General features: G+C 32.6%; 1 protein-coding gene and 1 long non-coding RNA gene across 4 annotated transcripts; one reads left to right on the forward strand and one right to left on the reverse strand.

The window, feature by feature from the left end:
* Positions 1–841: 841 nt before the first annotated feature.
* Positions 842–6,845, forward strand: LOC143068507 (monocarboxylate transporter 12-B-like). 3 transcript variants are annotated; one of them, XM_076242617.1, is made up of 6 exons: positions 843–1,137; positions 1,962–2,061; positions 2,152–2,295; positions 2,924–3,070; positions 3,460–4,614; positions 5,644–6,845. In XM_076242617.1, the coding sequence occupies exons 3-6, from the start codon at positions 2,172–2,174 to the stop codon at positions 5,802–5,804; spliced, it is 1,587 nt and encodes a 528-aa protein (XP_076098732.1). In that variant the 5' UTR covers positions 843–1,137; positions 1,962–2,061; positions 2,152–2,171; the 3' UTR covers positions 5,805–6,845. The 3 variants fall into 3 exon arrangements, with proteins under 3 accessions (XP_076098733.1, XP_076098732.1, XP_076098731.1); XM_076242618.1 differs by lacking the exon at positions 2,152–2,295 and having other exon boundaries at positions 842–1,137; XM_076242616.1 differs by lacking the exon at positions 1,962–2,061.
* A 10,064-nt stretch (positions 6,846–16,909) lies between these two features.
* Positions 16,910–23,333, reverse strand: LOC143068508 (uncharacterized). Its single transcript, XR_012976185.1, has 2 exons — positions 23,230–23,333; positions 16,910–18,795 (listed from the first exon to the last, which is right to left on the reverse strand). It is a non-coding gene; the product is annotated as an uncharacterized LOC143068508 (long non-coding RNA).
* Between the last annotated feature and the right edge of the window lie 3,190 nt (positions 23,334–26,523).

The raw sequence follows: 26,523 nt of genomic DNA on the forward strand, positions 1-26,523 counted from the left end.
TCAATGTATGTTATGATAAATCCGAGCAATGCGAAAAAATATGACTTCATGACACACGCTAATTGGATAAACGCCGAGAAGATCGAAATGTTTTCAAAAACACGTGTACCTATTGAGCAACGGAAAACTCTAACAGGGACCCATTTCAGCTACTTGATGCAGGGATCTATTTTTAGAACGAAAGGAAATTTCCTATTATAAATATTATAAAAATAGTTTACGCAACGACTGTAAACAGATAAGGGTAAATAACGCAAATGGTAGTCAATAAAAGGGTTGAGAACTCATGGTTTTGGAATATAATTGGGTTTTCCTTTGAATTAATTGGGTTATTGAACCCTGCAATGGGCAATTGCATTGGGTTTTTTATTATTTGTATTGCGTGATCACGCAAATACGCAGCTTATCTGGAGCTCTGAGACCACACGACCACCTGGGCTCTCAAAAAAAGAGCTTTCGGTGGCCATATGTTACCTTTCCACGTCAGTTTTAATCTAGCGGCGTACTACAGTACATGATATATAAGGCATGAAGATGTTATTGTTACAGATCAGCTAAATTATCTATAGTAAAGGATCCTACAAATTAATGTAAGATACAGTCACAGAAAATAATTATATTCATAAGTACGTCTGAGTCAGTGACAACCCTATATATAATATATATATATCAAGTCTATGAGCAAAAGGTTAAGGTCACTCGAGGAGGATTGAAAAAATCATTATATACATATCATGTATATGCAAGGATAAATCAGATGATTATTGCTATCTTATTGCTATAAATCGATTGTTATTTTCTGACGAAATACATCGTAGTATTAGTGTAATCACTACATACATTTTCATCAGTCTGAGTATTTATTGTCAGTTTGAACATTCCAATGTCATTTTATCGTTATCAACAAACGAAATACTACTGATACCGGTTAAACATCTCGTTAGAGACAAATATTCTATTTAACACCACAAAAATTCATTACTTATCATGGAAAAATACTTTGCACATTAACTGGTCATGTGAAAATGTAGGACGAACTTATGTAACTTGGACGTGGGAAATAAAGTCGGCAGAAAAACAGAAAAAAGAGAATGAAAGGATCCGTGGATAGAGGTTGGGCTTGGATTGTATTAGCAGGTATAGTCAACTTTCTTTGTAATGAAAGATTTGAAACTGAAATCGATCACGTGTAAGAAAAACCACTCGAGACAAATACTATCAATCATGGTACCATAAACGTCTTTAAAATCAGATTTTATTTTATTTTTCTCAGTTAATTTCATCATTGTAAATGTATTAACAATGCCATCTAAGACAATCTCCTTTCATTCTCTACATATATATATAATATGTTCTAGGATCAAGGACACATGCAAATACTATATGTCAACATGTACATATATTATTAATATATACCTGTACTTATTAATATCCTACCTATAGTTTATATCATTTTGTTGCTTTGTATTGTTTGCTTGATATGTTTTATTTTTGATAATTTTAATAATATTAGTGCGCAGCAAGAAAGCAGACAAATATAGCAACTTTGAGTGACTAAACTGTCTACTTTAATTATAATAAAGAGTGGTAGGTTCAGGATTATCGAACATCTCGCTTTCCTATACACAAAAGTTCGTATGATATTCCACCTATTTAATTTAATTTACTTAAACTAATTCCTCTGTTAAACTAACCATGCGACTTTTTATTCTTCCACATAATCTGTATAACCATAACGATTAGATGAACGTTACAGTTAAATCTCTTTATTGCTCCCTATCACACACATTTACAGTCAAATAAAAAGGAAAATACATAAAAATAGTACAAATGGACGTGATATGAATGCATACGAGACAAAAATCTCATGAAATATTAAACAAATTATAAAAGGTAGCTCTATTGCTAGGCAGTTTTCTAAGCTACGTTTTTTCATTTCTTCCTATTAATTTTATTGATAGAAGAGATACAATAGATATTCAACCTTATCTGAAAAAAGACTATGAATCTTACCAATCTGAGATATATAAGTATCTGCATAGTAGACTAATTTCAATAGAGGTAAATATCATGTATAAATAAGAAACTATATCTTAACTTTTATCTGTGCAATTTGTCTTACTTTTTTTCTGTTATTTCCTGTTATTTCAGCATGTTTTCTAAGATCCTTCATGGTGATAGGCATAAACAAAGCATTTGGAATGTTTTTCGTAGAATATATTGAAGCCTTCGAAAGTAATGCATCAACGGTATCTCTTATAATATCAACACAACAAATAATGTTTAGTGTGTCTTGTAAGTATAATTTAGAACTGAAAATATCTAAGTAATGCCCTTTTAATGTTTATTATAGTTGCAATAACCATTCTTGACATATTTAAACGACTTTACTTTCATTTGGTACAGTGTAACCCAAATATGAACACAGTTAACTTGTCTTCTACACTGGGTTATGTTGTTTATAGAAAAACTTGTTTGTATACGTATTTATTACATCTGTATTCATAAACTAACCGTATATCATATATTAAGCGAATAAGTAGCTTGAAGCGTAAACACATCAGTTCCTCAGTCACCAGAATTATCACTGCACTGAAATTGTTTACCGCTCATTTGGTCTCATGGAGGTCAGACTAGTGAAACTAGAAGTTTGGCGAAGCATATGACGACTAGGTCAATTGTTTCAATGAAATGAACATTATATAAATTTCGTACGTCCCAAGCGCTTTCCTGGATTTACCTTTTCGGAAAATCTCAAACCTAAACATTTGAAAGCCAGTGATGCAATAGAAGTATGATCTGTATTTTGGCTGTATGACTGGAAAATACGGTTTTTTTTTATTTTGAACCTAACATTTCACAAATTTTGAAGAACAGTTGTGGGTTTTAAAAATGCATTTATATATATTTTTGTTCATTTCAGCATTTTTAATACTGACCTTTGGAAATAGATTCTTTACTTTCCGACCTATAATAATACTTGGATCAGTTCTTATGGCAGCCGGATATTTCCTGAATGCATATGCACCAAATGTACAATTCTTACTCCTGTCGCAAGGAGTATTATTTGGTAAGTCATTTTTACATTCCTCCAATGCAGGATTACTTATATGGGACGATATATTAACCTGTGTTATATTATTTCTTCTCTGATAATTGTAGTAATATTTACCTGAGATAGTATTTTGTTTTTTTAAACATATATGCATATTGATAAACACTAAACATAAATTCATGCATAAAAACAAACATTAATAAATACATTCATGTTCTTTCTCACTTTTTCACAATAATCCTTACAGAAACATGTATCGTGCGCATGGTATAAAATAATAACCTTTTTTGCACAAACGATATAAATTTTGCATCTGAATTTATCAACTGAACTAATATATTTCAGAAAACATTATGCAACTGCAGTATATTCTACCATTTTACTTTAATGTATTTTATGTTCAGGTATTGGCCAAGCTGCAGCATCCGGGCCATCAGTAGTAGTATTAAATTCATATTTTGACAAAAGAAGAGGTCTAGCCAACAGTTTAGCAAACTCTGGTGGTAGTCTTGGGGGACTTTTGCTTCCCCTGATTATACAGGCTCTTTTAGAGACGTATGGACTACAGGGTGCTCAAATTGTTGTTTCTGGGATGCTTTTAAATATCGTAGTATCTGGTGCATTATTAAGACCATTGACAAACACCGTTCCACAAGATAAATTGAATATGGAAGTAAAGGTAGATGATGAGGATGAGGCAAAAAATGGAAACCACATTGCAATTAACCTGAATCAAGAAGACCTGTCTTTATCGGCTGACGATATAAGGAGCAAACTTTACAAATCCGAAAAAGCAAAAAATGAACATGAAAAACTTTTGATAGAACTTCCGCCACCGAATACTCACTACAGAATGAGAACGTTTTCAGAAAACTTGCATGAATATCGTGTAACAACTGTCCCTCATCAAACTGGCATTCCAAAGTCAGCTGATGCATCTAAGTTTACGAATTTATCGGCTATCTTTGGTAGTTTAGCGGATGTGTCTTCCTCTGTGCAAAGTGTTTTCCTTGCAAAAAATGTGGAAGTAACTAAAAGAGAAACAGAAGATGATGAAACAGAAACATGTTTTTCTAAGTACATCTTGAGTGTTATTAATTTCAAGATTTTACGAAATCATCATTTGAAGCTAGTATATCTTTTAGGTTTTCTCGCAGTTTTTAGTGCTAGATTGCAATTGGCATATATTCCACCATATGCACGAGACTGTGGAATTTCAGGCAGAGAAATTTCATACTTAGTGACCATCATTGGCACGTGTGACTTCTTTGGAAGGTTTGGTGTTGCTTTAATTGCCGACTCCAAACGGGTTAAACTAAGTTCTATAATATCAGCATCACTTATTATAATGGGAGTAACATGTATGTGTAATTCTTTTATTCGTGAGTTCCACACATTTATAGCGTATTGTGTTATATATGGATTATTTGGTGGACTGTATAATTCCGTGGTAGCACTTTTACTGGTTGATGCTGTAGGTCCAAAGAATTTGTCACCTGCTTTGGCATTTGTAATCCAGGTTCACGGAGTTTCAATATCAGCAATGGCGCCGATTTTAGGTAAAATGTTTTTACGAATACCGTGTATCTACCGTGTTGTACAGCTTCCCTTCTTAGTCTGACACTGATGCTCAATTTTCCTTCACTTATGCTAATTTTGCGAAGTATGTCCCTAGATCGCTTGGCAGATTGTTTCAGCTTTTATTCAGATATCCTTAAACGTTTACTTCACATCATACTTTTTTTTAAATCAGTAACAGAAAAAAAACAAAGACAGAACGGCTTGCCTATGTATCTCTACCATGATATTGAATAGTTCAACGGGTAACTCGATCGTAATCATGGTAATTTAATAAAACAAAATGCTGATCATTTGTCGTTATGGCAATATAAATAATTTGCAATTAAGCATTGAATGCTTCTTTTGTAACTTCATTGGGCTTCATACAAAATGTACTTCGGTCAACGCTTTTACAACCCTATAAATTTATAATGAGAAGCATTCTATACTTACAATTACATTTTTTTCAGAATCAGAAGCAATTATAAGTTCATTTATGCTCGACTAATAAAAATAAAGGAGAAAGATACCGAAGGAAAATAAAAAAAAAGTCTAAGACCGACAAAATCAAGGAAGAAAATGTAAAACACAAGAAAAAGCATCGGTCTAAAAAACAATTCATAAAAAAGTAAAGAATTCAATGAGTAACCCTTCATAAACAAACGGAAGTTAATATTAGGTGCCTCGTGAATAGATAACTCCTCAAACATAACCTGGTCATTTCGCTATGTAAACAGTGTTACAGTTTTCAAAATTTTGACATATTAGATCATAAACTGAAGGAAACAAAACATAGAGAAGAAATTTCCTTCAAAACATCCTCAGTTCTTTCTCACATGAACCATTCCTGAATGTACAATATGTAAAGGATTTTTCATTCGCCCGTTAATTTTAAATCAGTATCTGATTATGTAAACCTAAATATAAAAGATAGTTTAATAACTTTCAGTTTCTAATAAATTTTGTTTTAGGAATTATTTTTTATGATTTGATTTATATACTTAAGTTTTTTTTAAATAATATTTAAGGTTACATGCGAGACAGCACAGGATCGTACACCGGAACATTCTACATAATGGGAGTAGGTAATCTATTGTCGGCGCTACTATTGTTGTTCGGTTTACCAATAGTCAAGAAAATGGAATTGAGACGACAACAACGATGTTTATCTGAAAACAATCAAGACTAAGCAACCATTAGTAGCCGATGAGTGTTCATGACATACCAATTAACTGGGAAGGCAAAGGTCTGACACAAAATTTCCAAAGAATTACTGTTTTATTATGTATGTTGCTGATTCATCATAGATTTGGATATTTTGAACTGTTTGTAAATCATGACTTTTATTTTGTTGCATTTATCATCCATTCGATACTTATATTACTTATTTTAATAATCATAAGGCCAAAAAATAATATGTGTCTTTCCTATTACATCTTTGAAAAAAATAGGGAGGGATTATTTTTTTATTTTACCATTTGTTTTACATTGGATCTACGGGAGGGACATTCCGACTTTAACGTGGCTTTTTGAAAAATGCCAAACAAACCTGTAGGGTATGCTTTTTTTAGCTTTAAAATAGGAAGGGTAGGGTAATAGGAAACACACATATTTTTTTTATTTGGCCTGTGTTCAGAGTTCATCAAACAATTTGTTTGTTTGCTGAGTTATATTTGTACTATTTATACATGTTAGAATGAAATTCAAAACAGTGTGGCTGTGGCCATTGATTGACACATTAAATTCATCCATTGACTGGGACAATTTAGGTGAACGTTTGTATGTAACGACCACTGCTCACTATGTACTTTTTAAAGACACTTAAACTATGGAGTCACCAAAGGTTCTCAACACCTTAATAAAGTAATTCGAAAAATTAATCAGGAATAACACGATGTTTTGATTTATATCAATTATATAAATCAAAACATAAAGGTTATTCCTGATTAATTTTTCGAATTATTTTATAATTAAAGGCGTTAAGAAACCTTTGGTGACCCCATAGTTTAAATGTCTATCGTAGGTACGTCGTGAACAGTGGTCGTTACAGACAAACGTTCACGTAAATTGTCTCAGTCAATGGATGAATTTAATGTGTCAATCAATGGCCACAGCCACACTGTTTTGAATTTCATTCTATATACTTTACTTAAGTTAGCAGATATATATGTGCTGTATTTTGAATCAAATTCAAAGAAAGCTTTAAATAAACTGTATTATTTAATTGAAAGTTGTATACTTGAACTCAAGAGATGAAAAACAAAACCGCCTCTCGTCAATACGTCAATACTATTAATATTAAAGGGGCATTAGTGTCAAAGTCATGTTCGCCGATTTTACTCAAATTCTCATATTTGATTTGTTATATACACGTACTGAAACGTATATCCAAGTCTTAAAAAGTCCAAAATATAAAAAAACTTATTTGGTAGGGTTGTTGTCTCTTTGACACATTTCCCATTTCTATTCTCAATTTTACTTAATGTAATGAATGGGCCCGATAGTATACATTATGTTCAGTAGTTGTCGTTTGTGGATGTGGTTCATAAGTGTTTCTCGTTTCTGTTTTTTATTTATAGATTAGAACGTTGGATTTCCCGTTTGAATGGTTTAGAACTAGTCATTCATGGGGCCCTTTATAGATTGCTGTTCGGCGTGAGCCAATGCTTCGTGTTGAAGACAATACTTTGACATATAATGGTTTACTTTGACAAATTGTGACTTGGATGAAGAGTTGTCCTATTGGCACTCATAACACATCTTCTTATATTTTTTAGCTTTTTGTTTGATTTCAAATCTAGACACCATCTTATCAACCAGTGATGTGACCTCCGAAGACTGTCGACGGTCATGTAACACGTTATAAACAAAAATGTAGACATCAATAGTAAGCGAACTCGTGCAATTTATTTTTTCTATGTCTGTTTGATTTCATATTGTTATATATAGGTTAAAAATATATGTGAATTATCGTTTAATCTGTATAAGAAAACGTTTTTATGGATCGAATCAGTCAATTAAAGGATTTACCTATTTTTTCACTTTCAACGTTGACATGTTTTCTCCGTTTTGATAACTGAACACGTCTAATTGATTGATTGATTGATTGATTGGTGTTTGCTTTTTGCCGCATGAACATAAAAATGCTATATCGCGACGAGAGCTCATTCAAATATTTTTACAATTTATCACGCCTAATTCATGCTTCACAAGTAACACGTTGGAGTCGAACTACTATATAAAAACGTATACGTTGGAGCCAACAGAAGGAAAGAAGAATTAATAGGAAAGGATAAACCGTCCCGTTTATCATAAACCTGGCTATTAAGATTACAATGAGAACGAAGTTATGCCCTTTTGCGTTAACAGTAAAATAATAAGTTTGCGATTGGAGAGGTACAGTTATTCCCAATATAAATACCAGCCACTTGGCGTCATTACGTATTTCCAAAACGAACATGCATATTATCAGGCAAAACGTAAATTGCCAAATACTCAAATCTTTGCATGTCCAACTTGTGTATGTTTCCGGGGATTCGTTACAACTGCAACAGATATAGCAGAAACAAGATCTATCGAAAAACAGTTTTGATAGATAGGAACATTGTTTTTATGAAAATGATGTGTTATTGTAATACGCTTAATAGAGACATCATAACTGCCAACACAGACGAACTGACATTTACGGAAAAACACAGTTCATGTTTATTAGTTGTAATTGGGTTTTTTTTTATTTTTTTTTTTAAAGATTTGAGACATTTCGTACTACTGAATTTACAGTCTTGCTTGAAAATTCTAAAGTATTATATCTATAGAGTGCAAACTATTTTAACGCTACACCGTTTAAACTCATATCTCAGTATCGGGGTAAGAATTTTCAAGTGTGGTTGTTGATTATATTGTGTATGTAACATACATGTACCAATTCAACAACTTTTTGTAACAGTGCATTTGTTCATCCTTTAAGGAATGGGTGTACCCTACGACAGATTCATGTTTAAGTGGTAGTACCTCTATAGATTACTTTAAAATCAAATATATGTATACAGATGATTTAGGAGTGTAGGTTCATATGCATTCGGCTGTTACCCAAAATAGGATTTAACCCCTCGACATTACATGCGCTACGAATAAAAAGGGCTGCAACCTGAGGTCACCTTCCATATCAAAAAGTACAACAGCATAATATCAAAATAAAATACTTATAACGGGATAAATCCTCGGATAAATCTAGTTCGAAGACCTGTAAATATTGTAATCTCTACAACCAGAATAGTATAATATGAGATAATATAAAGAGATATATTCTTTTCCTTGGTTTTTAAATCTGTCATATGTGTAGGTCATAAATATCGTTCTGTCAAGGTGTTGTGAAATAATGGAATGCCAAAGTGATTAAATACCGAGACTTAGCCGAAGGTGCTGAACACTTGAATTACAGGTTAATTAAATCATACCGATGTTACTATATTGATTCGTAACACCTTATAACACCACAAACAATAAACAGCCTTTTTCAGGACATTCGTACTGAAAAATTGTAAGTTCATTATATCGGAGATATATAAGTAAGTTGTCCATGATGCGAATCTGCAGAAAAGTGAACCGTTAGTCTACTTGTCAAATAGAATGTATCTTATATGTCATAAATGCACTTCTGTAAATGTTGGCATTGCAATTTTCCAGAGGAACTTCCTTTGCAGCTTAAGCTGTGCCACTTTTACAATGAAGTTTCGTAAAACGTTATATCTTAGATTGGACAGTTGATCATTTTTATTCAAAGGTCAAAACATAGTGCTGTGCGGCACATTTTCAACATGTATATGCCCCGAACTTCTAAGAGTTAAAATGTATAATAAATTCTGTACTGCCCCTACCTTTACTTTGGGTCTTCCTCAGAATTATTTTTTCACTGCTGCCATGTGTTTTTATACTGGTAACATTCCCAAGTTATTTCTCTTTGAGATGAAACATAGAGATCATATCTAGGATCAAGGAAGTAAACACAAAAAAAATAATATCTATGAATATTAAATATCTCCCCAATTTTCATAAAGCAAATATGTTTTAAAAGCTAGTCATAAAAAATAATTGATGCGTTGTTCGGTTTTTTTTTTCTTTCGACGAATAATAACCAAGACTTTGCAATCCTCTGTCGCCAAAAGTATTCCATTACTAGTATCTATATGAAGGCTTTAATATATAAAATAGAAATACATCGTGTAAAGTTGGAACAGGACCAACTTATCATAACAGTTCTATTCATCTTTAAATGCATTTAAAATTAAAATGCAACTAGACAAAAACTACATACTAGATTGGACAATCACTCATGCAGTTTTAGTTCCTTGGAACAAACTGTATTAAGCCCGCCGCATTTTTGCGCCTATCCCAAGTCAGGAGCCTTTAGCCTTTGTTAGTCCTGTATTATTTTTAATTTTAGTTTCTTGTGTACAATTTGGAGTTCAGTATGGCGTTCATTATCACTGAACTAGTATATATATTTGTTAAGGGGCCAGCTGAAGGACGCCTCCGGTGCGGGAATTTCTCGCTGCATTGAAGACCTGTTGGTGACCTTCTGCTGTTGTCTTTTCTATGGTCGGGTTGTTGTCTCCTTCGCACATTCCCCATTTCAATTCTCAATTTTAATACTAATCTTCGTGACCTATCATTTAAAATCAGAATGTCACATTCTCAAGTTATGTTGAAGTCACTCCGACCATTTCGGTTGTTTTAAAGAAAATCCTTTTTGTTTTTATAACTCCCAACATATTGTTGTTCTGGCATTCCTCACTTTCAGCAACCAGCGTTGATCGTGTAACAGGTGCTGATTTGTTTTACAAGAGGCATAAATATTTCACAGCTACATCTAAAAAAAATATTTTTCATAGCTATATCTACATGTAAGTTTATAAAAGGATGAAGATGTTATATGATTGTCAATGAGATAACTTTCCAATGGATACTAATTGACGTAGATATGTTAGGTAATATAAATAACCGAATAAGGCCTTCAGAAATGAGCAACATTTAACCTATACCGCATAGCAATCTATTAAAGGCACACTGACAGACATGTAAAATAGAAATAAAAAACCTCAAACGAGAAAACTCACAGCTTGATTTGTAAAATACAATAAACGGAATGAAAATATGAAAAACAGCAACAACTTCTTTTTTTTTAATTTTGGTTTTTAACGCCACTTTTAATCACCGCATTTAGGGTATTTCGTGGCGGCCAGTTTTAATTGGTGGAGGAAGCCGGAGTGCCCGACTAAAACTACCGACCTTCGACAGTAACAAAAAGATAACAACTGAATTACACTGGCACCAGAGTATGGACAGATACAAACAGAATGTGGCGTTATTAAATATGTTTAAGGGCATATTTTGATAATTTTTAATCTAGCTGTGTATTCTCTTTTAATCGAAATGTTTGTATTTTAATAAGCTTTATTTAGAACATGAAGATAGTGTGCAAATTACGTAGAATTTTTATCTTTTGTACATTTTTCTTAGATGAAAAAATACTGTCGTCACAAAGACTGAGTATCAACGACCAGTAGACCGAAGTTGGGCATGGGTGGTTATGTGTGGTGTGTATTCTCACAAATAAGATACTTATTATAAATTGAACATTAAAAAAAGAAGATATATTACCTATACTGATTACTCGATACAATTACGTAGTATTCATTTCCAACAAAAAGCAGCATCCGATGATAACTGCTTGTTCTCTCCATGACAACGATATAAGAATCAAATGCTGCTTTTCTTTTTTAGCTCTATATAAGTGTAAAAGTGTTCAGTTTGCATACATTTTTATTATTAAGGTACTAAAAGAATTATTTGATATTTAACAATAGGGTCGGGATGGGGTCAAAGATTAATGGTTTCAAATATAGAATTTGATTAAATGAGTTGTGTAGTATATGACAATTAGACGGCAACTGAAGAAAAAACTAAAAACGCTCAAGAAAACCAAAAGACACGAAGAATTTCTTTGGGAATAATTTCAAGTAATGTCCTTTTAAACGACAGAGACCATAGGATTTATAAACCAAGTTTTTTTTTGTGATATGATTTCAGTATATGGTGTTTCTTAAGGATGTATTCTTCTGACTTTTCAGTCTCGTTCAGTCTCGTTGAAATCTCGTTCTTGAATTATTTCCAAAACATGTGGTACAAGTAGAAAATATCAATGAATTTAAAAAAAATTATAATCAAGCATAACTCTGTGAAACAATTGTGTATTTACAATGAACGGTTTTTGAGTAATCCAGTTTTCAAATTTTATGACCAATCAAGTCAGTATTTTCAGCCAAAATTTTAAGAAAATGGGTGAGGGATAAAAAAAAATATTTTTCAAGAATCATGTACATCCCATATCATTTTGGTCTTTTCAAATTTCTTAGATATATATATTTTTAATCATTTATAACAAAAAAGTTGAAATAATATGCATTTTGTTCTTAAAACTGAGAAAATCACAAAAATACAAAATTGACAGCATGGTAAATTTTACACAAAAATGCGTCAAAATATGATAAAACATTCTTATATTAACACCTACCTATAGTTTTTTTTAAGTAAGATTTATTCAGATTGGTCCACTTCAACTTTATAGAAAGTATGAAAAAAAGTTTAATTGTGGAACTGTAATTTTTTTTCACGATAATAGCCCAAAAATACGTAAAAATCGATGAAAAATGGGAAAATCATCAAAATTGGGCATTTTCAAAGGGCCGTAGCAGAAAAAGAAGTGCACCACCATATGTTTTTTTCTTCACCAAATATTTTGTTACAGTCTTATAAACCTAAAAATCAGGTAAAGAAAAAAAGTTTAATTCTAGAAATTTTTAGCTCCTCAGAGGTGTACATCCTTAAGGTTAATTGGTCATCATTGCAGACGGAAACCCGGTTGAAATAGAACAAAATAATTGAAGCTCTTTGTTTGGGAAGGCGATAAATACTCTCTGTAATGATTATCGTAACAAAAAAAATAAAAGTTCATAGAAACAAATAAAATGAAAAAATTCTGCTCAATTACGAAGTATTTTATTTTAAAAACACCATTTGCATAAGTTTTCAATTTATCTATTACAAAGTTAAGCAGACTATGATTAGATATCAAGTCGACGACATGGGTATCTATCAAGTTGGATGTATAAAATGCATAACCTCCGATTTAAAAAAAAAAAACAAGAGTGCACATGCTGAAATGTCTCGCCTTCTTTATTAATCATTTTTATTGTGTTGATAGTCCTAAATATAAAGCTTTATTACAACTAGTCACATAAACTCAACATTAACAAAGAAAACTAAACATTGATCAATGAATCATGAAAATGAGGTCAAGGTCAGATGAACCATGCCAGGCAGACATTTACAGCTAACAATTTTTCAATACAACAAATATAGTTGACCTATTGCGTATAAATTAAGAAAGAAGACCAAAACACAAATACTTTTAACACTTAGCAATGAACCATGAAAATGAGGTCATGGTCAAATAAAACCTGCGTGACTGACATGTAGATCATAAAATATTTCCATACACCAAATATAGTTGACCTGTTGCATATAGTATTAGAAAAATAGACCAAAACTCAAACTTAACTTTGACCACTGAACCATGAAAATGAGGTCAAGGTCAGATGACACCTGCCAGTTGGACATGTACACCTTACAGTCCTTCTATACACCGAATATACTAGACATATTGCTTATAGTATCTGAGAAATGGACTTGACCACAAAAACTTAACCTTGTTCACTGATGCACGAAATGACGTCGAGGTCAAGTCTAAACTGTCTGACCGGCATGAGGACCTTGCAAGGTACGCACATACCATATATAGTTATCCTATTACTTATAATAAGAGATGATTTAACATTACAAAAAATTTGAACTTTTTTTTCAAGTAGTCACTGAACCATGAAAATGAGGTCAAGGACATTGGACATGTGACTGACGGAAAGTTCGTAACATGAGGCATCTATATACAAAGTATGAAACATCCAGGCCTTGCGGTCATAAAACTTTCGAGCACAATTTTTGTACTCAGACTCAAGAATCAACCAATCAAAACGCTTGATTTCATGTTTCGAGCATGATTTTTGTGCTCTGAGCACTGATCAAAGTTTTATGCCTTCAAGGCCTGGCCTTCCACCTTCTAATATATAAAGCTTTTAAGAAGTTAGCTAATGCCGCCACCGCCGCCGACGCCGTAGCCGCCGGATCACTATCCGTAACAAAAGTTGCAGGCTCGACAAAAAATTACCACGGACGGAGAGCATATCAATCTATTAGTTCAGTAATTTTTGTATTTGCCCTTCCATTATGTGACTCAAGAAAAAATTCCCAAAAATGGGTAACGATTGTATCAAAAAGAGAAAATCGAGTGTACCTTTTATGTTAGGGCTAGTTTGAGTTGAATATTTCGTCTTGAAAACGTATAAGCGAGAGTATTTGATACAACATCTCGCTTCAGATTCTATCATTTTTATATATAAGAGCTACAGGTTCCTGCAGGGTATCTACTAAACGCTTTTGCACCAGACGTAGCATTTCTGATTCTGTCGCAAATTGTTATGTTTGGTAAGTAATATAATTAATAATAAAATTATCAAGACAATTGGAAAATTGGTGATATTTATTATTTTCTTTCCTCCTATTAGAACTCAATCAAATTTATTCGGTACCTTCAAAGACTCTGTTGGTTATAAGCTCACAAGAAAAAAAATTAATACATAGTTTTTCATTGTTCAATGCCGTGCAATTGCTTAAATTCACTTCATTTGACTTTGTTAGATAGTGGTCTCATTGTCAATCATACCACATCATCATTTATTTTTATACGAGCGCACAAAAATTAGCCTCGTATATTGGTATCACATTGTCGTCGTCGTCTTCCGTCGTCGTCGTCAGCGTCGTGAGAAGACATTTGTTTTCGGACAATAACTTTTAGATAAATGGATCTTTATGAAATTCAAACACAAGGTTTAAAACCACAAAAGAAAAGTTAAGATTGATTTTGGGGGTAATGGTCCCAAAAGTTTAGGAACAAGGGGCCCAAATAAGTATTTTCTAGTTTCCAGACTTTTACAATTACTTGTGCGTAAGTGTATGGATCTTTCTGAAATGTACCACAAGGTTCCATACCAAAAAAAGAAGGTTGAGATTGATTCTGGGGGTTATGGCCCAAACTGTTTAGGGGCCAGAAAAGGGGCCAAGAACAAACTTTTCTTATACTTTGTATAAATTGCTTATTTCTTAACCAATTTCATTGGGGTTTTATTCTTGAATTCTTGGGGTTCTTTAATATGCTGAATCTAACCTTATATTAAGTTTTTGGAATTTGGGCCCCGTTTTTAAATTGGTCAACACTCAACACGAGGTCCAAAGGGTCCAAAATTAAACTTTGTTTGATTTCATCAAAAATTAAATTATTATGATTCTTTTATATGCTGAATCAAGCCGTGTATTTAGATTTTAATTTTGGGTCCCAAAGGGTCCAATATTAAACTTTAGTTTGATTTTAACAAAAAAAAATGAATTCTTGGGGTTCATTGATATGATGAATCTAAACATGTATTTAGAATTTTGATTATGGGCCCAGATTTCTAGTTGGTCCAAATTGGGGTCCAAAATTAAACTTTGTTCGATTTCCACAAAAATGTAATATATTGGGTTCTTTGATATGCTCAATCTAACCATGTATAAAGATATTTAATTTTTGGGCCCCATTATTAAGTTGGTCCACATTGAGGTGAAAATGGTCCAAAATTAAACTTTGTTTGATTTCATCAAAAATCGAATTATTGGAGTTCTTTGATATGCCAAATCAAACTTTGTTTTTAGATTTTTGATTTTGAGTCCCGTTTTTAAATTGATCTACATTAAGGTCGAAAGTGTCAAAAATTTAACTTTGTTTGATTTTAACAAAAATCAATTCTTGGGGTTCTCTGATATGCTGAATCTTTAAATGTAGTTAGATTTTGATTATGGGCCCAGTTTTCAAGTTGGTCCAAATTGGGGTCCAAAATTTAACTTTGTTTGATTTTAACAAAAATTGAATGTGTGAGGTTCTTTGATATGCTTAATCTAACCATGTATTTAGATTTTTGATTTTTTGGCCCTGTTATCAAATTGGTCCACATTGAGGTTATAAGGGTCCAAAATTAAACTTTGTTAGATTTTATAAAAGATTGAGTTCTTAGGATTCTTAGATATGCTGAATAAATCCATGTATTTTGATTTTGGATATTGGACCATAATTGGTAAATTCAAATTTTTTAAGTTCATTAGACCACATTCATACTGTGTCAGAAACCTATGCTGTGTCAAATATTTAATCACAATCCAAATTCAAAGCTGTATCAAGCTTGAATGTTGTGTCCATACTGGCCCCAATTGTTCAGAGTTCGATTTCTGCGGTCGTATCAAGCTGCGCCCTGCGGAGCATTTTATTATAATAATTGAAAACAAAGAACGACTAAAACAAGTTAACACATACATCGTATATGTGACAAAATTTCCTCTTGATTATCCTTCAAATATAACAAAAAGTAAAATCTCTTTTTTGTACCTTAACATTTTTGCTATCATGATTTTCTGCGGAAAAATAAATACAAAAGAAGGTTATTTTTTTTAAAAGTAAATAACTTTATTTAAACGTCCTATGAGTAGGAGAGATTTGAAAAGGTTTACGTAAACACGGACGACGACGTTGGACAGTAAGTGTTGGCAATATCTCACATGGCATTTTGGCCAGGTGTGATAAAGACATATTTTACCCGGCCACATTAGCATTTTTTGTAAATAACTTCTTGCAGTAAATATCTTTTTGGGTAAACCATTTACTTATGAACTGGATATCAAAATTTTACTAGTTTGACAGTTTTTCATTAAATAAAGGGAATATGTAGCCCCATTGATGCTAATATGCAAGACAAAATCATAAACATAAATACAGATGTCCGTGTCTGATGAGCATCTTGAGATGCTGTTTGGCATAAGTTCTATACGTTATTTATCATATAGATATAGTAAGATTTGGTATGAGTGTCAATGAGACAACTCTCCATTCAAGTCACAATTTAAAAAAGAAAACCATTATAGGTCAAGGTAAGGTCTTTAACATGGAGCCTAGACTCACACCGAACAGCAAGCTATAAAGCCCCCCACCCCCAAAAAAATAAATAAAAATATTTTAACTAGAAAAATAAAACCAGCCGATATTGTGTACACATTTTATCCTGGATGTTAAAATGTGTCACCAAGCAAAACAAATAATTTATAATCTTTTAATGAAATGAATTTGAAAACAACCGCTGTCTTAATCATAGTCATCATGCTTTGATCAAAGAAGTACATTTCTAATTTGAGTGAGATTTCTGTATTAATCATTCCTTTTTCTTAATTAAATACAAGACTGGTTTGTTTTCAGGAATATTGAATAAAACACAAAAACATATGAAATTTTGTTCATAAAATTACTCAACAGTGTATAGAGCAGCTGGTCCATGCTTGTTGCACAATAGTAATAATTTGGTGTCTTTGTTATAGTGTAAAGCAGTTGGGCCGGTCAGACCATCAGTTGTGGATAGTAATGTTTTACTTGACTTCCCATCATGTTGTATTACTATCAGCGAATTCGACGCTTCAACAGCAACAAACACATTTTGATCACCATCCACAGTGATGCCGTCCGGATTAATTAATGAATCCTCCTGATGTACCCATATTTCTTCACCTGTGAAAGAGATACAATGAACAGTGTGATCTCTTTTGATGGCGAAATAAATTCTATATATGGTTGTCGCTAAGTATAATCCGCAGTCAACTGTTAATGTTTTCAGTACTTTCCCCGTCGTATCTAATATCACAATATCATCTCCGATGATGACAAAAAGTTTGTTCGTCTGATATGATATTCCATAGCAGCTTTGTTCAAATTCAACTTTCTTCTCAACAGTATTTTTTTTTTTATGTTCAAAATCTCTATGTACTTTCTGATACCATAAGTAACAGCAATTTGATCAGTGTCTATGACTGCTAAATCAAACGGTACTCCAGAGCATGGTATGTCACGGATATGTTTACCCTTTTTGCTATACTCCATTAGTATATGTTTTCCGAAATAATTAGCGATCATCAAGTTATCGTTTAGTAATATAGTACATCCACTAAGCCAAGTTGCTTGACCTTTGTTATTTTTTACCATAAATGTCTTTTTCAACTTTACATGGATGTTGTTAATGCTTTTCATTTCGGACACTGGAAGTTGTATTTGGGCTTGATCAATCTTTGCATCTTTGAACGGTAAGCTAATGGTCGTCTTCTCAACGGATATGTTCCCGAACTGTTCCATCTCATTCATTAATGACATGATAGAAGGTTGAAACTGTAAGTATAATTTATAGTTGATCACAGACTTGGTATTTTCTTTAACGGTTTCCACTTCTTTGAAGACAGCTTCATTGATCTGGCGCGTTCCCAGGAAAAGCTGAATGTCGGATGCAAATGACTTCAGTTGAGATGTTTGCTCCTTAAGACAAGTTAAATCCCGCTCTGATTTTTTTAAACGACTTAAAAGTTTTGTCGCTTCAGAATTACAATTTTCACATTGTGTGTCTAATTCAAGAAGTAGTTTTTGTTCTATGTGGTCGAACTTTTTCATTATTCTTGCTCGTGTATCTTTGATTGTAGTTTTGATAGTTTGCTTCTGATCATGAAAACTCTTCAACGCTGAATCACGATCGGTAATGATTTGTTGAAGATTTTGTAATGTGCCGGTTATATTGTCCTCTAAATCAGCCAGTGCAGTTGAATGTTTTACATTTTCAGCAGCTTTGTATAACGGAATGACGTCAGAGCATGTTCTGTGATTTGATGGAACGCAACCTAAACAGACTGCAACATCATGTGTTTTACAATACAATTCAAGTCGCTTGTCATGGTCTTCACAGTTTAGACTGACAGAAATATATTTTATCTGCTGGAAGTCTTCTGTTGATATAAGCCTATGGTCACGTGATACTTTTATAGATTTGTGAACCTTCTCACAGTCTGCACACAATCCCTCTTCGCAAACTGTACACCATTTTTCTGCATTTTTGTTGTTGTCAGCATAACCACAAGGACCACAAAGTATTAAATCCGACATGGTGTTAAATCTGTAAAAGTATATTTTCTTCTCTATGATTTTATACCATTATAATAAATTTACATTGGTATGAAATCATCATTTTTATAAATTTCATCTGATTAAAAAATTGCAAGAAAACCAGCTGTCTATTCTGGTATTTCACACTTTAAATTTTCATGAAAACATGTTTCCTGATGCTCAGTGGTTGTCGTTTGTTGAAGTGGTTCATAAGTTTTTCTCGTTTCTCCTTTTTTATATATTGATTAGACCGTTGGTTGTCCTGTTTGAATGGTTTTACTTTGACCTATTATTGTTTACTTTTACAAATTGTGACTTAGATAGAAAGTTTTCTCATTGGCACTCTTATATCAACTTAGTCTTCATCCCGGCGATATGTTTGAGTCTATCCTATGTTGGCAGCCCGGGCCCCTAACATTTGTAAGTCTTTTATGTTTTTAATTTAAGTTTATTTAAATTTTTCGGGGTTTAGTGGGGATGTCCATGTTCACTGAATTGGTACACATTTTTTATTAGGGGCTAGTTGAAGTCGCCTCCGGTGCGAGATTTTCTCGCTGTGTTAAAGACTCTTTGGTGGCCTTTGACTGTGTTCTGAAATTTGGTCGAGGTGTTGTCTTTATCACACATTCCCCATTCCCATTATCAATTTAATGGATAGCTAAAAACGGTTAAAAATTTATCTATGATATATGTGTTGTTTTTCAATCGAAGTGTGGTTATCATTACATTTCTTGTTAATGAGTAGTATTTTACTATGTATCAATAAAGAAATATTTGAGGTATGTTCAATGAAAAATAGTAAGAAGGTTATTTTTACCTCTTGTGATATTAATGGAAAATTTAAGTTACTGAGCATTTACTTTTCACAAACCAGGCGGTAAAAATTAACCTTATTAAAAATTAATTTTAAAAAAAATAGTCATAAATGAACAAATTTAAATAACAAAATTTAGTCAAAAATGAATTGGCATTTTTCTTACTCAAATACTGGAAATATAAATTTTTCGATTGAATTTTTAATAAGGAAGGAATAAAACAAATTTATGAGTGAAGCGTCGTATGAATTAATCAATAAATTCAGTTTTTTTTTCTGAATCAAATACTGAAAATATAAATATTTTTTTTGAATTTTTAATAAAGCAGAAATAAAACAAATTGATGAGTGAAACGTCGTTTAAATAAATCAATAAATTCAGTTATTTTCGGAACAGTTTTACCAAGCCTTACATCTTGACAAACTTCTTGACAACCTTCTTGTTATGAAAAAGATTTGATACCACATTTGGTATTTTTTTTCAAGTTCCCTCTCAAATATGAACTTTATTTTGGAAAGAAGCGAGGTATACTTCATCACTACAAAAAAATCCAGCAACTGTACGACGCACAAAACCAAGGATTATATAAAGGTAAAAATGAGATGTGAAATACGTCAACCCATCGACAAATACATATCGAAATCTAGAGGTCATTGTCCCTATGTATGATGGCATTTGTTTTTGTAGCAGTTCCATGCTTCGCTTGTTCCTTTGTTTTCCCCTAATAATTTAAGAATTTACCTCTGTTTTGGTTTGTGACCCCAATTTGTTTTCGCTTAATTGATTTATGACTATTGAACAGCAATATTTTACTGCTCCATTTATTTATTTCTAATAAATGAACTTTTATGAAAGTGTTGGCGTTTGATGCTAAGCATTCAATTCTGACCTACATTTGCTAGTTGTATTAATTTTTCATTGCTGTTGTTGATTTTTAAGATTTATACTCGCTATCCAACAAATCTCTAGACACTATCTCTTCCGTTTAAACAAGGAAGTTAATCATAAAATGAAATTATAAAATCAACATATCTAAAAATGTTTTGACTTAAGGTAAACAACTTTTGCCCCACTAGAAGTACAACCTTTTCTTTGAAAGACTTACATCACGGCCGACACTCGGCTAACCGAGAGATTGGTCGGTTAATCTGTATTGAGTATGCGGCTATATCGGCGGTTGGTCTGTTAATCGGGTTGGCTAAAGTCTGTTAATCAGGTGTTATCGAGAAAATCATTGAAAGTTCAGCATGTTTCATTGTATAACTTTTTAAATATATTTTTATCATAAAAAATATTCATGTCTAACAAAACAATTCAATGTACTGAATCCAGAGGTGTAATTATTATTTTTCTAGCTTCAATGTACGATCTATAAAATGAAAAGGCGGGTTACTCATCAATAAATTTATACACATTTTACACACACAAACTGTACACAAAATGACACGTTGGTTGAATTTACGTGCATGCAATATTTTGAACATCGAGAAAATACAGGCATTATGTTTGTTAACCATAATGAAATCATTGTGTGAAAAATCTTCACGAAAATCTGTATTTTGGTGACATAAATCAATCTTTATTTAAAACCTGGTCTGTTAATGGGTCGGATGTATAAAACCCAGTCTGTTAATTGGTCTGTTAAGAGTTATGAATGGCAATAAAAGTATAATTTTATTGCTATATGGGGTGTTATCGGATCAAATGGGTAGGCTCAAGACGAGCGGCTAAAATATACGGAAACAACACATGAGCAATGAAACATAAAATATACGGAAACAACACATGAACAATGAACAATTTAAACAATGGAAATTGAAAATTGATAAAAACGGTTTCAAAAAGTGTAATATTAAAGTAATGTTAATTTCATCCAAGAATGGTCGCATATGTCATGTGGATTCTGTTTAATTGTCATGAATGACACCAATTTGTCATCTACATTGGTAACCAGTATATAGATCAGAGATAAACATCGTAATGTAACTAAACATCAGTAAGTAAAATATATTGGGATGCTAAAATATAAAGAATAGAGAAAGAATAATGAGTAAGATAAATAAAAGGTAAAATGAAAAAAAGTCACGGAGGAAACGTGACATAACAATTTAAAGAATACAGAAATAAACACCCCCCCCCCCCCCCCCAATCCGAACCCTCATGGTATACACGATAATCTGGATGGAGTAGCAGAATATAGAATAATAGATAAGGACAGAAGAGAGTGATGCATTGCTAAATAAGAGAGAAAAAATAATAATTGTTTAAGAAACATCCCTGGATGTTGAAACAGTAACAGATTTCGATGTACTCTAATTGGTGACAAATGCTAGAGGTTTACATGCGGACAACTGCCGTTCTCCTCTACACTTATGAAGAAAGGAACTAAACTCAAGATGACCAAATGTAGCTGCATTCGCTCATTTCCATTTACTACTTGAGAATGATTTGTAAACAACATATGATTAAGTAATAGAAATAAAGAACCAATTGGACGATGCTTACGAATTAGGGTTAAACGTCCAGTGACAAATATCATGTGCATATGAGAATGACAACACGTTATATGTACCCTGTGTTGTATTAGAAAGACACTTTCAGTCGGATTTCAGAACGTGCTACTTTGAACAAACACAAAAATTGAGGCTGATTGAAAACGTTAATAATAAATTCATGCGTATTCCAGTGGCCAATCCATATCACACTATATTGAAGTGACACACCCTTCAATAAAATGCAAAGAAAGTCAAAATAAAAATGCTCTTACTAGTAAATCACAATCGAAATGAATGACAGACGGACATTTTTTACAAAACTTAATGAACAATTGAAATCAAGATATTTGAGGTTTGCGTTATTTCGCAGAGGTTTGCGTTACAACGCAAAGGTCTGCGTTTTATCGCAAAGGTTTGCATTATAACGCAAAAGGTTTGCGTTGTAACGCAAATATAGGACGAAAAATTAAAAAAAAAATGTGTTGCGCTAATTCGCTTCCGTAGGATACTGTTGCACCGTATTATCATTTTTTTTTTACTCAGGAACATCTCATTCTTAACTTTTTCTAAAGGAAAATATAAAGGTAGCAAAAATAACTGTGGCTAAATTACTCTTAACTGACACAATTTCAATTGTCCAACCCATTAACAGACTTTATTCCCATAATTTTCACTAAAACGTGGTAATATTCACTTTTTATTACAATTATGAAATATTTACCAATGTAAATTTATGTTTTAGAACCAAAGTACTATTTTGTGTCCTTTAAATGATATCTAAAATTGTTTGTTCCGACTTTTATTAAAAAAAATGCTATGCGTATAAGCATAAATACTACATACTTGCGCGACGCCTTTTGATTTTACTGAAAACTGCGTAGACTATGAAATGTTTTTACAAGTGGAAAATGTTCTATGATAGACATCATTTTGTCAGACAGTTTTCTTTTTTTGATTTGGTTCTTATAATATGCCAAAAATCTTTATATTTAATAGAGTTTAACATTAAATTGTGCGTTTTACTCTTAACAGACGTATAACCAACCCGATTAACAGACCAATCTCCCATATAGCCGCATACTCAATATAGATTAACCGACCAATCTCTCGGTTAGCCGAGTGTCGGCCGTGTACATGTTGCTTAATTACCTTCACTGTCATCATAAAATGACTAGTGTCTACGCCAGCATGGTCAGCTTGTTGTCAATGGCAAGTCTCGCGATACCACACAAATTTACCTTGGTGATTTAAAAATAGTTATCAAAGGAGTTAAATTACTCAAACATCATTTTCTATCCAACATAGATTATTATCTAACTCAGTCTATGGAAGAAGCGAATCGATAAAAACTTTTCTTATATCACATAGCGATATTGTCTCAATTGTAAACATGCAGACATTCCATGCGGAAAATGTTGTTTTTTGGCAACGAAAAATTAAGAAAATACTAACTTTAAAACTTATTGTTAAAAAATAAACATCAATTGAGTTTAAATATACATTCAGAAGTTAGTTAGAAGCAAACGTTCATGTCCGTGTAAAATTTGAAGTGCTGTGTTTTTCTTATATACATAAATATACAAATGCTATTAGGCAGCAACCATTTGACCATTTGATTTTCTGGGGGGGGGGGGGGGGGGGGCTTTGGTTTTTTTTGGAAAAAAAAGTTTGTTTCCAGTTTTTGGAGAAAAAAATAATTTGTTTTTGATTCTGAGAAAAAAAAATTGTTTGTTTCACCCTCAGCTGCCACTATATGTAATGCTAAAATTGAAAGAAAAATATTGTTTTCGACTTGTCGCGAAAAAAATAGATTGTTTTTCGCCATAGGCGAAAAAAAAAATTGTCCAGAAAAAAAAACCATAGCCCCCCCCCCCCCCCCCCCCCCCCCCCCAGAAAATCAAATGGTTGCTGCCTTAGTTCTAACATCAATGCGATACTTTTGATATATCATAGCGGTGTTTTTGTTATATCAATATTAGTACTTATTAGTATTTGACTGCTGTACCAATATTTTGACAGTTTTACCTATTATGTCTGTTTTGCTCACGCAACGTTACATAAATAGAATGAAATTCAAAACAGTGTGGCTGTGGCCATTGATTGACACATTAAATTCATCCATTGACTGGGACAATTTACGTGAACGTTTGTCTGTAACGACCACTGTTCACGACGTACCTACGATAGACATTTAAACTGTGGGGTCACCAAAGGTTTCTTAACGCCTTTAATTATAAAATAATTCGAAAAATTAACCAGGAATAACCTTTATGTTTTGATTTATATAATTGATATAAATCAAAACATCATGTTATTTCTGATTAATTTTTCGAATTACTTTATTAAGGTGCTGAGAACCTTTGGTGACCCCATAGTTTAAGTGTCTTTAAAAAGTACATAGTGAGCAGTGGTCGTTACATACAAACGTTCACCTAAATTGTCCCAGTCAATGGATGAATTTAATGTACCAATCAATGGCCACAGCCACACTGTTTTGAATTTCATTCTATGACAGAATTTGATGAGACTGTCATACACGTGAGAGGTTTAGCGCTATAAAACCAGGTTCAATCCACCATTTTCAAAATTTGAAAATGCCAGTACCGATGGGGTTTAATAAAAAGTGTCGTAATCAAATAACTAAGTATCAAAATTATTGTTCACGTATATAATAATTTAGCAAATTTTATAATGAACGCACCGAAATAATATATATCTGATATGCTCGCAACGCACGCATGGAAGACTTTCTTTATTGATAACAATGAAACTAACTTGTGACAAAGATGAATCATACTGTCCTCGTTCAGATTGATTCGACAAAATCTGACCTGTACTTTTGAATCTCCTTAATTTATACAAATTAGACCGTTGGTTTTCCTGTTTGAATGGTTTAACACTAGTATTTGTTTGGTTCCTAAATATAGCGTGGTGTTCCCTGTGAGCAAAGGCTCCTTGTTTTAGGCCCTACTTTGATCTATAATGGTTTACTTGAAACAAATATTTCTTTGATGGAAAGTTGTCTCATTCGAACTCATGCACCATCTTCTTATATCTATAAATCTTTAAAATTTCCCCTTATAAATAACTGCTTTCCAGTCCTCCAAAAACGTCATTAGGGTGCTGAATCTTTTGTAAAGTGCAATATGAACTAGCACACTTCTAAAGCTTTAACGGTAACGATAGTTATGATGGTACAAGAACGATTACGTCAATAAAAATACCAAATAAACAGCACTGAACGATCTAAATTTATAAATATAGAAAAGATATATACACATTTCTAACGTCAACAGACATTTACATCTTATTTATTTGTTTTCTAAACGTATTTTGTGAAGAAATTAATTTATAACAAGCGATACAAATTGTTATTTTGCACTAATTAATGTTCGCGTATTTATACGATCGGTTACTAGTCAAAAACGAAAGTCAAATCTCTGTGGCAACATTACATCAGAATGCCCTCATGGTCATCGCGATTTAAAAGAGCGTCAACGCGGCAAGCTGATTATGTTCATGGAGATATCGATTTACCAACGGGAAAAGTCTTTGATATCCAAAAAGAACTGTTTTCCATCTCAATGTTTTTTTTCTATGTTAATAATAAATACATTTTTTGTTTGACAAGATTTTAGATTTTCGTTGTATCTGAAGTTGTTCAATTTATAGTCTGAGGCTACTCAGTTGGTATCTTCAAAGTTCGGGACATCAGCATTTGTACATTTTGATTTGTTTTGAATATTTATTTTACCATTTGAATATTTATTGTTATTTGGAGCTGTATAGGATTGGATTGTTTGAATGAATGTTTTTTTCTCTTTTAAGTAATGATATTTTTTTGTCTATTTCGATATTACCCATGTGGATAGGCTATATCAGTGTGACCTCAGGGGCGGATCCAGCCGTTTTCAAAAGGGGGTTCCAAACCCAGGATAAAGAGGGGGGTCCAATTATATGTCCCCATTCAAATGCATTGATCGGCCAAAAAAATGGGTTTCCAACCCCCGGACCCACCAACCCCCTTGATCCGCAACTGGACGGACCTTTATAAAAATCTATAGGTCGGTAGACTATTTATTTACAACCGCATTTAAATTCCGCCATTACATCATCACTTCAAATAGAATTAGTCGGTTAAACCATGTGATTGAAAACAATAGACTGAACAGGTTGTTAACACTTTCAACTATCAATAGGGTCAAGCAACATTTTCGAAATGATAAGTTCATGTAAGCGTTAATTTTGTTACAGATACAAAATTTTAGTGATATTGATCCTCAAACATTAAGCCGGTCATGAACTAAGTTTGTGAATTATGTTTGCGGTTTTCTTGACATGCATTGTGACTAGTCATCGTATTCATCTTATATTAGAAAACTATAGCAGTTATATTAGAAAAGTATCGCATTCATAAATTGTTGATAT

The sequence above is a fragment of the Mytilus galloprovincialis genome, chromosome 3 (assembly GCF_965363235.1).
Source record: "Mytilus galloprovincialis chromosome 3, xbMytGall1.hap1.1, whole genome shotgun sequence".
In the NCBI taxonomy this organism is placed as follows: Eukaryota; Metazoa; Mollusca; class Bivalvia; order Mytilida; family Mytilidae; genus Mytilus; species Mytilus galloprovincialis.

Coding starts and splice junctions, on each gene's coding strand:
- LOC143068507 (XM_076242616.1), top strand. CDS start 1,092: ATGAAAGGATCCGTGGATAGAGGTTGGGCTTGGATTGTATTAGCAG. Junction 1,138..2,151: donor GGCTTGGATTGTATTAGCAG/GTATAGTCAACT, acceptor CTGTTATTTCAG/CATGTTTTCTAAGATCCTTC. Junction 4,615..5,643: donor AGCAATGGCGCCGATTTTAG/GTAAAATGTTTT, acceptor ATAATATTTAAG/GTTACATGCGAGACAGCACA.